We start from the raw sequence: 12,912 nt of genomic DNA, 5'->3' as shown, positions 1-12,912 counted from the left end.
GGTTTAGACTGTACTGTACAATGTAACTATAATCTTAATAATCACCAAAACGCCTTTGATTTTTGGATATATCTTTAGAGAACATATACATGATCATGTGTGGGGGGAGACATCCTGTAAATTGTGTCAGTGAATTTAGCATAGCCATTTTGTTATAATAAGCAGTTCATCTTTTCCATATTGATTGAAACCTAGTGATAGCAATCTATACATAGATTGGCCTTTTAGTTTTACCTAGTAAAATTTTTCCATTATCAACATTCTGCCTAAAAATGGAATCACTTGTTTAGGACTAATCACTTGTAACCAAACAGTTATTGGCCAACATGTTTGCATTACTACGTACTTTGAAATATCTTCTTTTGTCTTCAACAGAACACAGAAATGTGTCAAAGATTATTTACATATTTTTTCCTACTATGTTAGTCGGTGGTGCCCAGAACTGTTTGGCTACAAGCATTCTTCCAAATATCGTTCTCTGTGTTCATCAGAACAAATGAATGTATACAGATTAGGAACAACTTGAGGGCGAGTAAATACAAATGTTTCATTTTTGGGTGAACTGTTCCTTTAAACCTAAAAAACCCACATCATTTAAAAACGGTTATATGAGATTGCCACTTGCCACTCCTACACCCCCTGCTCAACCAGTCTGACTAGTATGAGTCATAGGGATTCTAGTACTGCACTGTCACATAATGAACCTATATCTAAAGCCCAGTCTTCATTTTGTATGTCTCCCGGACTGTAGTAATACACAGCTGCGCCAAAGTCCACCTCTATTGTTAAGCAAGTGACAAACGTGACACGTTAAAAGAATAGTATCCTCAATCAACAAATGACGTCATTCCAAAACATGTTTCTCCAGCATCTGCTTAGACTATCACTTACTGAACAACTGTTCAATTATATTCTTTGGCATTCCACTGTCTCTAACTGGACTGGCAGGATAATTATCCTTCTGCAAAAACGTAACAATCAAAACATATGATTTTCCACTTGCCTCAGAGTCATTAACCCTGAAGTACCAGTCCAGCAAATTACATATCTGGGCTTAGCTTATAAAAAACATCCTCGTATGAAAGTCACGAAAAACCTTCGACGAGACAAGATATGTCAAGTAAAAGCCTCAGGCTTTCAATGCGATTTCAGAAAGAGGCATCAGAAGAACTCACCCTCATTGCATACTGGGGATGGGAGCATATTTAGTTCTGAAAAATAAATTGCTGCTGGGAGCATCGGATATTTCCTCATTCATTTAAAATTCCTATTTGCTTGGTTTACTCATTTATTTGTAATTTAGTGTCACTGAGACAGTGGTGGAACTACACAAACACATCCTAATGTATTATTGAGATCCATCACAGGAGTACACAATTCTGATGCTTTTCCCAATTATCTTTATTTTAATACAAAAGGTTGAAAGTCTTGAAAAACCCTGGTGAAAAACGTGAGCATCTATATTCATGAGCAAGTAAACACAAAAACCTCGACAACATGTTGTTGTTGCTTTTGGCATCAATTAACGTGTGGCATACTGCTATGCAAAGGTACGGTCCAAAGACAGATTTTGATGCCTGCGGCCACTGGCAAAACACAAACTCCATGGTGTTTCGAGAGCACAAATGCCGGCCCACGAATCGCATGTGTTAGACTCTCTGCATTCTTCAGGGGATTATTTGGGCCCGAAGTAGTCCACCACTCCGCTGCCCTTCAGCCCGTCGAAGAAGAAGAAATTCTTGTGCGGAGCATCTCTCTGAGACAAAGCCTGTCAAACACATGAAAACAAATGAGAACATGCCCCCACCTTCAGAAACGCCACAACGCCGCAGATGTAGATGTTTTAAAAACGGCTTTGCTGTTCAGTAATTAACTAGTTTGATTGAACACATCGGGCACATTCTCCGTTGTGATGGAGGAGACTGATGGGCAAGGGGCAGCGAGGAACACAGAGCCATCTGCGAATTTCAGGCTATTTCATCATGCAGTGAGATGGCGAGACAGCCTGGCTTCACTCCACCTCCATGTGGGTTCAAGGCCTGCTCAGCCATCGCTCTCGATACCGTGATGTTCACTTCATCTCCCCACACAGCCATGATCTCCACCCTCGCACGACTCCATCACATCTCTGTCCGAGGTATGACATCACCCTTCAAAGCAGATATTGACGTTTTCGACATCTCGTCGGCTGCTAATGCGCCTTTTTTAATCAATGTACTACATTTTTACAGGGCCTATAGTCAAGGTTTGAAATGTACTCACCAGCCAATTTGGCTACAAATCTTTTACATTACTGGCCATTTATATATTAATATATTATAAAACATGTATTTCATACAAAGGAAAAAAATGACAGTTATCTTTCATCCTCCTCAATCTTTTTTTAACCAAAAATCTAAATTGAGGTTTTCCCTGGCAAAGCAAGTGAATGTAATTTATGAAACGGATTGGTTGGCGGCCATTTCAAACCCTGCCTATCCTGTAGCATATTGTTTTTCTGTCTATAATCTGGGGTGGCTACACAATGTAATTATCCAATCTGGAGTCACTGATTCAAGTTATTTAATCTCATGTGGTTTATGGAATTACAAGCAAAGATTTCTTGCAGTAGCTACTGTATTTCATCAGTGACCGGAGTATTACCTCGTCATTTCTGGCATTTATACACTGTCAACAGATAAAAGTTTTGGATTTAGCCCAGATTCTGATGGAGAAGGCAGCTGCCATACGCTTCTCGCTGTGCCATCAGAAAGCTGCCATGTTACTGATGAGAATTGAAATGGGTATATGTCTTTGTAGGGATCCAGAATGTTCCAGAAGGTTATATGGAGGGGTAAACAAAATGTTAAAGAATGATATGGGGTCAAGACAAGTTAAGCTGGATGAACACCATTGAGTTAAAAAATGTAGTCTTAAATGTATAGTTAACTCAAAAAATTCTGTCATCGTTTTACTTTTAACATCCTTTTAAAACCTGTATGACATAATTTCTTCTGCAGAGCACAAAAGAAGATACTTCGAAGAATGTTGGTAACCGAACAATGGTGGTGTGCATTCACTTTTATTGTATGGACACAGAACCAAAGTCAATGGGTACCGCCACTGTTTGCATACCGACATTCTTCAAAATATCTTCTTTGGTGTTCTGCAGAAGAAAAAAATCTTGATACATTTTTCATTTTCGGGTAAACTTTCCATTTAAATTAATCTGAGCCCAGAACATCCCAAAATGATCTTGAAATTCTTTTTTTAGTGGGATGAATTAGTGAATGTGGACAGCTCTCACCTTGACTATCTCTTGTCCCAGAACTCCACCAACTACAGCACACACCGGGGCCATCTCAGAGAAACAGTTACTGAGGAACAAAACACGGCAGGAATTTTGAGTCAAGTTGGTAAGAAAGAGAGATCATGTTTAATGAAAAAAGCGACGGGGGACAATTGACAGCATGTGTAGTTTATTTAGATTTTTTCCAGACTGACAGTTAATTTGGAAAATGTTGTTTGGTAAACTCCAAATTTTTTGAAGAGGACAAATGCTTAAAGTCAATATTGATCTAAATAAAAAGTACCTGACAAAGGTGTTGGGGAGCAGTTCCGAGCTCACGCCCATGGTTTCAAGAACATCATCACGGATTTGCAGGAGTAGTTGTGAGTCTTCGGCAAAGCTGACTGGCTGAGGATCGCGACCTTTATCTGTACGAAACTTCAGAAGCACTGTCAGAGGAAGCAAAAGATAGATAGGGAGTGGGTTTTCCATATTTAAACAGGTTGTGAGTAAAGATGCATTTGAAGATTTGTGTGGTAGGTAAAACTGCACTCTGGCACTTTTCCAAGTGGCATCACTAAGTATCAAGTCCCCATTTCGGCTGCCCACCAACTACAGCAAAATGAACTCCTGCCTACTACATTTCCACCTGGCATCATAGTACACAAACACACACACATCAAAGAAACGCCCACCCATTCATGCTATCTCACCATCTCTGACACACAGATGAACATTTCTTTATACAAATTTCTCCAGATTGTGAAAGCTATATCAAAACAACATCTGAGAGTTTGGAAAAAAAACGAATATAACATCAGACTAGTCTCGCCACTGAGGCGATAAAACCTCAAACAAATCAGTGAGTTAAGTCACAGGAAACAGCTCTTCCTCAAAAGCTTTTTGTGTGGTATTTTTGTGCACAGCTACATATTTAAAGTCTTGCTTCATAGAACAAATAGGAAGTGTTATTTTTTCCATAAATGTAATAGTAGATGTTGAGGGAGGGGTTGCTGTAACGGTCTGTTATAATGACAGTGTGGTGTGGAGGTGGCATGTTTTGTGTTTGAGAGCCGCTGCACATGACTGGCCATGGACAGCCTGTGATGGAAAATGAGACACGTTCAGTGAAGACAACAGGTGAGCATTAATATAAAAAGAGCTGGCCCTCCAGAAGCCAGAAGGAAACTGCATTCACAAATGTCTTTGGTCCTAATAGTGAAACAATATTGCATGAAAAATAAGAATTGATTTTTGATTTTGAGAACGATGTGAACCTGTTACCTTGCAGAAGAAAGTAGTCAGTAGGAACACGCTTCAGATTGCTTTTGGCTTTCTCATCGGTCCAGTCTACCTCCAGGGCCTCTTTGAGACAGCAGAAACTCACCGTCTACATAAAGAAAGCCAAAGTGAACACTGGAGAAGATTAATAGAAAATAATAAAAACACATTTTTAACACACCAACCTTTTTCACCATAGTGGTCTCATTGGGGTCCACTTTTGGTTTCTTTGCCTCTGGACCATCATTGGCCTCATCAGAGCTTTTCACCACTTTGGGCTTTTCTCTGGCAAGGTTAAACAAGACCATTAAAAATGAAATGACATAAACATGTTTACATGCACGTTCCCACACTTACTCTACATAATGATGCTCCTGGCCAAGGTTGGAGAACATGTATCCGTGGTACCCATATACATCTCCACAGAAGACCTTGATGTTCCTGGAGGCACAAAGCTGATCCACTTTTACCATGAGGTCCTTGGTGCATCCAGACAAGCAAATCTAAAAAACAAAACACGCATTAATATGTGGTTGTTTTCAAAATCTCGCCACTGCTCAGTGGTGCTTGGATCCTCAAAACAACACGCATCTAGATGAACGCAACCAGAAAATTGCCAAAGCCAAATTTGGCAAAGACGTAAAACTGACCAGAACATTGGTGCATCTTATCCAAGCTCCCAAACCTCTCACACGCCCGGTTTTGTGTTGGAGATAACAACTGGGTGGAATATTAATACCCTAATAAAGTCCAAGATGGAACACAAAGTGCAATGATGCGTTAACTGGGCGGACCTCTGTGGACAGCTGCATGATCATTTTATCTGCTTCCTCGAGTTTGTTAACCATTGATTTGGTTGTTCATTTTTCAGAATATTATCTGTAACCTCATAACCTTGCAAAAACACAGTGACGGAATTATCAAAGTATTTAAAAAAAGGTTTATTTAGAGGTTATGTAATCTACACCTGAACATCAACAACACTTCTCAGAAATGCTGTTGCAATGAAATAATGCCCTAAGGAGTCACACCTTCACTGTTGTTGGCACGGGGGCACGTGGGGAAAAATATGAAACCTGTGGCGAGACGTTTACTATTTTCTGACGCATTCTCCCTTGGAGCATTATGTGCCTCTAGGCAAGTGTTTCTCAACCGGGGTACGTGGACGCCTAGTGGTGCGTGGCGTAACTGCAGGGGGTCGGTAGAACTCTTTCAAAATGATTTACATTTAGTCATTTAGCAGACGCTTTTATCCAAAGCGACTTACACAGAGTTCGGGGAGCGATAAGCGATTTCAGTTATTATCTTGCATTCAGGGTTTGAAACCAACACAAACCAGACCAGACAAAAATCAACCGAGTCGGCTATTGCAGTCAAATTTTTTGCCAAATTGACTGGTAACTTGTGTTCATAGTTATGTTCCCTCACTCATGGATAGCATCTATGTCACGTTGGAAAATCTGTTGTTGTTTTCATTTTCTAATCATATTAAACATGATATAATTTTGACTTATAACGGTAACTGATCAGTAATGGTTAGTGTAGGTCCTTGTTGCCAAATTAATGTCAAAAGAATAAACTGCAGTAAAGTGTGTTTATACTGTTGGAGATACTAAAAAGAAATGTTTGGGCAACGTAATTGTGATTATTGTGTAATCTTAATGCAACTTAAAACCATTAAATGGTCAAGTGTAATATTAAGTAAGGCTTACATTTATTGACTTGACAGATATAACATTTTGGACTTTACTAATCTTTTTATTTTCCTATATTAGTGGATATATGTTGCTGTGCTGGGGAAAGAAAATGGGATAGGGTGTGAGAGTGGGGGTTGGGGTCCATGAGGATGGATTGAGATATGATGGGGTCCAGTACTCAAAAAAGGTTGAGTAACACTGCTCTTAGCAGCTCCAGAGTGCACATTTTGATCAAGCAGTGACCTCTAGAGGACACAGAAAGGAAAGGAAGCACCTCGTATTATTAGAGATGTTAGCAATTTGCATTAAAAGTTTACTGTTAACTAATACCCGAGTGATAAACCAGGAATGTATCTAGGTTGCCTATTTATCAAGAACTGTGCAGAATACTTGCAATAAACCACCAAGATAAAAATAGGAGAAAACACAAAATGTAATGATATTGATGATACCTAAAGATGGAGACTGGCTCATCTTGTATACGGTATGTTGCTGGAGGTGACTTTTAATAAATGTGATGTTATATCTGTTATATATATGTTAAAAATAAGATCCTACTGTCATAAAACCGAAATATATTATTTCATTTAAAACAATACAAAAGTTGTATGTCTGATAAGTAAAAAGTTCAATTTGGAATCCAGTGCCCACTTTCATGAGTTCCTTCTTGATGGCCGGCCCATCATCCCTACATAACAGATTGTGCTTTTAAAACTTCAATATACAGATTAAGCAAAAAATGCTTTACATTGACTAAAAAAACGTTTCAATCATATTCAATTGAAATACTTCGACACGCCTCTTCAGCACCTACTGATATCACATTGATCTTACGTCACATTAAATCACAATCTTTGTGATCCTTAAAGAAAACAATTAGCTGAACACCTGCTATGAATGCCCTTGTCTGTTGCACAAATCCTCCTAATGCTTACTGACTGCAACAAGCCCTTTAATGCATGCAATTCCTGATGTTTTCTTTGATGCACTTATTAATGTAGTTTTCTGTTAATTAACTGGCAATGTTAAGTAAAAAATTGTCTTTAAAATAACAAGATGGGACAAAGACGCTCAAACACAATGTGTCCTTTTCACTTCCGGAAATATAAAGAGAAGCAGATGAAAGAGTATAAAAATGTTAGATACCCCTCCCTCTTTTTTGGTCTCCCACCATTTCGCCCCCTCCTACTAAACTCTGATTAGCACTCCCAGAGGGAGATTTCAGTCGGATCCTAGACAGACAGAAGATAAAAGACTGCCTGTCTGTGCTTTGAACAGAGTCTGTGTGCTGAACGCACCAACCACAGCCAACAACACAGTCCTGATTTGAAGAAATCACGATCAGGACAACAGAACGTGCTTGGAAAGAACATACAATTGGAAACTAGAGTTTGCCTGAGTTTTATGGGTTCATGTAGAGGTCGAAAAATAAAAAATAAGATATAACCACCCTATATCCAATCAAACAAAAGTGCAGAGAGACATCTAGTGGACATGAAAAAAATCACCTGATATCGCAATGTCACAAAGTTTCTGGCATCACTAGAAATAAAGACCATTTATTAATCTCATAGCTTTGGTTAAACTGGTATTAATCATTGGAGGTATCTCCAGTATATTACAGCTGACAAGTTGACTCAAATTTGAAGTAAAACAGTTATATTAATACAAAGTACCTGGTGCTAGTCTGTGGGCTGAAACAAATAATTCATCACATTTTACACACCGTTCAAACCCCTCAATTTTTGAGGCGCACTATGTGCTCTTGACCAAAGCACTAAACCTGTTACTGCATGTGATGATGATTTTGATAATTAGAGAGTTGGACTCGTGACCAGAAGGTTACCGGTTAGATTCTCAGGACCAGCCGGTAACGACAGAGGTGGCTATGAGCTACTCACTGGATGGGTTAAATGCAGAGGTCACATTTCGGGTTTGCGTCACCATATCTATCGAATAGGTCAATTCCACTTCATTCATTCACAAAACTACTTAGGCTTTTTATAGCTAATTAATATATTAATATAAATATTACCATAATAAGAAACTAACTCAGCAGCTTGTTTCAGCACTTACCGCATCAAACTGGAAGAAAAAGTCATCTGGTTTGCCTTCCACTTGTTGAGTGTCTGCCTTCACCTCTACCATTGGGTTAAGAAACTGTGCTCTCTCCAGAGAGGCTTCGGCTCGGTTCTGACCATCTGCATCCACTGGAATGAGGAACTGAGCTCTTCTGGACTCTTCCGTCACCTGACCAGTGTCGATCATTGAAAACAAGACCTGTTAGATAGGTACCTTTCAAGCTGCCTTTTTGTGTGAAAATGTTATGTCAGTTCATGTGTAACCTGCTCATGATCCAGGAGAGTCAACCCTTTCACTCCAGCCAAAATAAGATTCTTAGCTATTTCTGCACCAAGACCCCGGAGTCCAACAAGAAGTACCCGAGATCCTCGAAGTCTGAAAACGTACAATTTATGTTTAACACCACAGTTACGTCTAATTATTAAATCACCTGGTATTTATATGCGACTAGCCAATGAAGCAAAAACAAAATTTTATATTTTAGACAAATGCAAGAATGTAAATGTAACTCAAATAGTTATTTTTTTGTAGAACAGTGTATGCTAGATTCTTAAGCAATTTGTCTAACAATTTAAACATGAAACAAAATTAACATGATGGCTGTAAAATAATGCGAGTATCAGAAATGCTCCTTGCGTATGTGCACAAACCTTTTTTGAGCATCCAGACCCCAGAGGCGAATCTGACGATCATACTGAGCAGCCTCCTCTTCGCTGATAATAGTGTCTTCTTTTTCGATTGTGTCGATCATGATGTGTTATTTCCAATATTAAAGTGTCAGAAACGGACTGAAGGGTAATTGATATGAACTAATCTAATCTATTACCTTGCTACATTCAATGGGATAAAAGTGCTGCTTAGTGATACTCGCAAAGTCGCACCGTGATGACGTGTGCATAATGAAAACGCGCCAGTTACAGCACAACAATGGACTTTTCCACCGAATGAAATAAATGTCGTATATCATTGTGCATATATTAATCTGGGACTTCGTTGGGGTTGACGTTATAATAGCTATTAATAGCATGATTTACTTTATGTGAGACATTGCGTAAACGTATTAATTTAGAGATTTGTTAACTGGAAAAAATAGCTTATGTTTAAGTTTCCCACCTTTCTAAAGCACATAGATTAATAAAATACAGCAGTTGTCCATTGTACATTATATAAAGCTGATGATTTCACTACATGAACAGAGTTGACATAACTAAACAACATTGCCGTCTATAGCTTTCAGGTGAATAGTGTGGACATTACGTGTGGACAATTTAAAACATATGAATTATAAAGCGAAAGATGGGGTAGGTGTGTGTTTGTTTTGGTGATTTTAACATCAACAACGGCTAGAGAAATCGGACACCTCGCCTTTAAAGAACATAAAAGACATATTTGGTCTTCGGAAACCAGTCGACCATTTCCGTAACCGGCGTCACTTCGTATAATCCCGCCCATTCTCTTCGGAGAAGAAGCATCGCCATTTTAAGTGAACGAGTTTCATTTCACACACCGCAACTGTAGGACGGAGAACCTCAGGAACGTTTTCAACCTATTTATCTTTTAAACTGTTAGTGGGGAATTGACTACTATGAACTGAATCTCTTCCTTAAGCCAATCAACAAGTAGCTCAAAGTCAAGTAACGCAAAAGACAGTTGATTTTTTGCACTGAATGTAGTACGTTAGAGGAAATGGCTGTGGAAAGCATGACTGTCCATCCAAACTCCCCAACAGCCAACCACGAACACAACAGTCTTCTCACTGACGAAAGGTCGAGTAATATCATCATATTTCTATCCAACTATTGATTTGTCCTTTGCTTTTTCCAAACACAAAAAGCACGGGGCATTTGCTTTTTTCTTTCAAAGGGATTAAAGTCGCCTTTCTGGGAAACGTACAGAGGTAACGAAACGCCATCTTGAAACGTTGCACAGCGCAATCTGGAAGGTCATACCCGAATCAGGAAAAACATTAAGAATATTATCATATTTGTATTTTTACTCTTTTTTCGGTGCTTTTAAGTGATCGAAGAACAAATGGTTACACCTAACGTTACGCCAAAACAATGTTCCAGTTTTTCCGTCATCGACACGAGACAAAAAACGTGTAAACATTATTGTATATTACAATATTTAAATCGTTTTAAAACCAAATGTACTGCAATATGGCGATCAATATTCACGTTACGGGTAAAATTCCTCCCTTCGCGACACGATTAGGAATGTGATTTTTTTTAATTCCTCGTGAGGCCTAGTCATAAAAGCTAGCAGTGCTAACAGTTAGCCAGTGATTTACCATTCAAAAACAACACGGCTAGCGGAAGAAATTAAATAGCGGTGGACCAGCATCTGTTATACATTTCCCGGTTCATTATTCCGATTTTAATTGGGTAAGTTATCTAGTTGAACATAGTGAAGTTTAGCCTAACGCAAAGTTAACCAGGTCGCATGTTATTTAGCAAAGCTAATTTGTTATCTTTAGCCAGCGCGATAAACAACGAGCTGCGCACATATATTTCTCGACCGCTACTATCATTACTTGGATAGTTATTATTTAAGTTTTGTTGATTTGTCGGTAAAAACACGGTTTATCTTTTTATATTTTCATATAGGACGATTTACTATATTATCGATAGTTGAGTTGTTTCACTACATTTAAAACGCATTAATATTATATTCTATTAATTATTAAGGTTTCCATTAATTTCGAGTTTACTATAACTTTGTTGCTAATAATTTGCTCATGTTCTACTTTTGAGAGAATATTAACGTACTAACTTTTTTTAATAATAGTTGTATCTATAGAGTGGGATGTAACCTCCTTTTTACAACAGTTAACTAGTTAAACATTTCAAAACTATTGCCCTGTTTATACATATTCCAGTGCTGTTGTAAAATAGTTGTGCAGTTTTGCTGGTTGCCTCCAGTAACAGAGCAAGCTTTATTTTTACACACATCCCTCATGAACCAGTGCTTTGTCCAATGTCTCAGAAGCATTCAGTCTAATCCAAACAAGACGCAATACACAGTTGTCTTTAACCATACCACCATTGTTTGCAAATGTTGTGTCTATTTGGGCCCACAATGCACCTTCCACCTCCCTTGAAAGTCAGTTAGACAGTCATAAATGTGAAAATAAGGGTTCCACGGTAAGTATTAATTTTAACGCCATAGTTTGTTCCTTTTAAGTGTGTCACCAACTGATGTTGAGTGAGTAGTGTGCCATTGCAAGAGTTTCTAAATGTTCATGATACTCCCAGTGACATGTTTGTTAGTAACCAAATTTGTTTGCTCAAGCTGTAGTTGGCAGGTTGCTTGTCTGCCAAGACTTCACGTTTGATATTACTTAGGAATCATTGCTTTCTTCTTTGAAATCTTGACAGGCAGTTATTTTTACAGGTTGTTATAGACAAGCAATACACGTGTTTTTGTTTTGGGACTCATTGTAGTGAAAACATTGAACAGCCTAAGACATAAAGTGATTATAGAAACCTTTAGGTCCCTTGCATGTTTGGACTTTGGATCCATAACAGAAAGACCCCTCTCTGTTAGGCAACAACTGAAACTTGTATTTACATGAGGTCATTTTGACAGATCTGCGAAGAGTCTGCTTTACGAAGAGATTTGTGGTTCACTCAGTGATAATTTGTCAATTGATTGTCTGTAATCTTTCAAAGGCTCCATTTACTGGTCACAGGGGTAGATGTCATGTGATTTTAGTCTTCCATTTACTAGCAAGGCCACAGGATAATGTAACATGGAGTATGCCTCACCCAGTCCTTTTTAAAAGAAAGTTTGTATCTTTGTAAAGCTTTGCTAGAGATATTGGAACATTTAGGTCCACAACTTTGTGTTAATCTTTATTCAAACTAGCTATGTACCCCAGTACATACCTAATGTTAGTTAATATTAGTAAGATTCCTGGGAAAGTTAAAACGTAAAACATGGTATTTTGCTTGTTGCTGATCGAGCCTGCGGTACACAGATATATACCCAACGATGTGTATTTGTTGGTTGGTTTATTTTTTGTTTAATATATGATTATGATCTTGTAGAGGTTGAAATATGACTTATCCATAGCCTTATATTTCAGTTCATCTGATAGCACCCTTGCCCTGCACAGACCTGTTTTGTTTATAGGGCAAAGCTGAGAGCCTTTGTGATAATGTATTGCTAGAATCTTAAGGTGGAGCAGAGAATCTTTTAATGTGTGTTTTGTGTCAGGTTTTTGTAATGCCTCAATAGCTTTTCCTAGCAAAACATAAGTGAGCAATCCACATTTAACATCCCTAGTGTGCCGTCCTCGATATGTTTGCTTAATATCCTGACAGCCAGCTAAACTTTTTCCCAACACCAAGACTCTGAAGATTAATTCTTAGTTCCACAGGTTTATTGGAGTTACAAGGAAAATAGTGAAACTGTAACACACAAAGGAGCAATGACGAATTACGTGAAAAATAGCAAATTGTACAATTACTGTAGTCAAAGTTCGTTTTTAAACTAACAAGAAATACATGTAAATACATTCAAGACATTATAACACTTTTACCGTGCAGCTCGCTAACAAAGAACACGTGAGAGCTAGCATAT

The 12,912-nt window shown here is 38.3% G+C and overlaps 3 protein-coding genes across 4 annotated transcripts in view; 1 reads left to right on the top strand and 2 right to left on the bottom strand.

Moving 5' to 3' along the window:
* Positions 1–64: 64 nt before the first annotated feature.
* On the bottom strand, positions 65–9,254 carry sae1 (SUMO1 activating enzyme subunit 1). Of its 2 annotated transcripts, none has more exons than XM_079481237.1 (9): positions 8,979–9,254; positions 8,592–8,703; positions 8,323–8,496; positions 4,907–5,052; positions 4,735–4,834; positions 4,553–4,658; positions 3,573–3,717; positions 3,287–3,356; positions 65–1,768 (listed from the first exon to the last, which is right to left on the bottom strand). In XM_079481237.1, exons 1-9 carry the CDS (start codon positions 9,077–9,079, stop codon positions 1,676–1,678), a joined length of 1,047 nt encoding a protein of 348 aa, XP_079337363.1. In that variant the 5' UTR covers positions 9,080–9,254; the 3' UTR covers positions 65–1,675. The 2 variants fall into 2 exon arrangements, with proteins under 2 accessions (XP_079337363.1, XP_079337364.1); XM_079481238.1 differs by lacking the exon at positions 65–1,768 and adding an exon at positions 2,547–2,791 and having other exon boundaries at positions 8,979–9,251.
* Positions 9,205–12,912, top strand: part of zc3h4 (zinc finger CCCH-type containing 4) — a 20,237-nt gene continuing 16,529 nt past the window's right edge. The window contains exon 1 of the mRNA XM_079481235.1: positions 9,205–10,094. Coding sequence (XP_079337361.1) covers positions 10,015–10,094 — 80 coding nt within the window. The 5' untranslated portion in view covers positions 9,205–10,014. The remainder of the gene's footprint in view (positions 10,095–12,912) is intronic.
* The window catches only part of LOC306908759 (uncharacterized protein), a gene marked incomplete at its 3' end in the record, with an annotated part of 7,281 nt that continues 7,007 nt past the window's right edge, over positions 12,639–12,912 (bottom strand). Inside the window, exon 3 of the mRNA XM_079481949.1 lies at positions 12,639–12,740. Coding sequence (XP_079338075.1) covers positions 12,639–12,740 — 102 coding nt within the window. The remainder of the gene's footprint in view (positions 12,741–12,912) is intronic.

The sequence above is a fragment of the Barbatula barbatula genome (genome assembly GCF_947034865.1).
Source record: "Barbatula barbatula genome assembly, chromosome: 19".
In the NCBI taxonomy this organism is placed as follows: Eukaryota; Metazoa; Chordata; class Actinopteri; order Cypriniformes; family Nemacheilidae; genus Barbatula; species Barbatula barbatula.
The sequence above is the reverse complement of the archived record's forward strand: the minus strand, read 5'-3'. Positions and strand labels throughout refer to the sequence as shown.

Coding starts and splice junctions, on each gene's coding strand:
- sae1 (XM_079481237.1), bottom strand. CDS start 9,079: ATGATCGACACAATCGAAAAAGAAGACACTATTATCAGCGAAGAGGAG. Junction 8,497..8,591: donor CTCTCCTGGATCATGAGCAG/GTTACACATGAA, acceptor GACACTGGTCAG/GTGACGGAAGAGTCCAGAAG. Junction 4,659..4,734: donor AGACCACTATGGTGAAAAAG/GTTGGTGTGTTA, acceptor TTCTTTATGTAG/ACGGTGAGTTTCTGCTGTCT.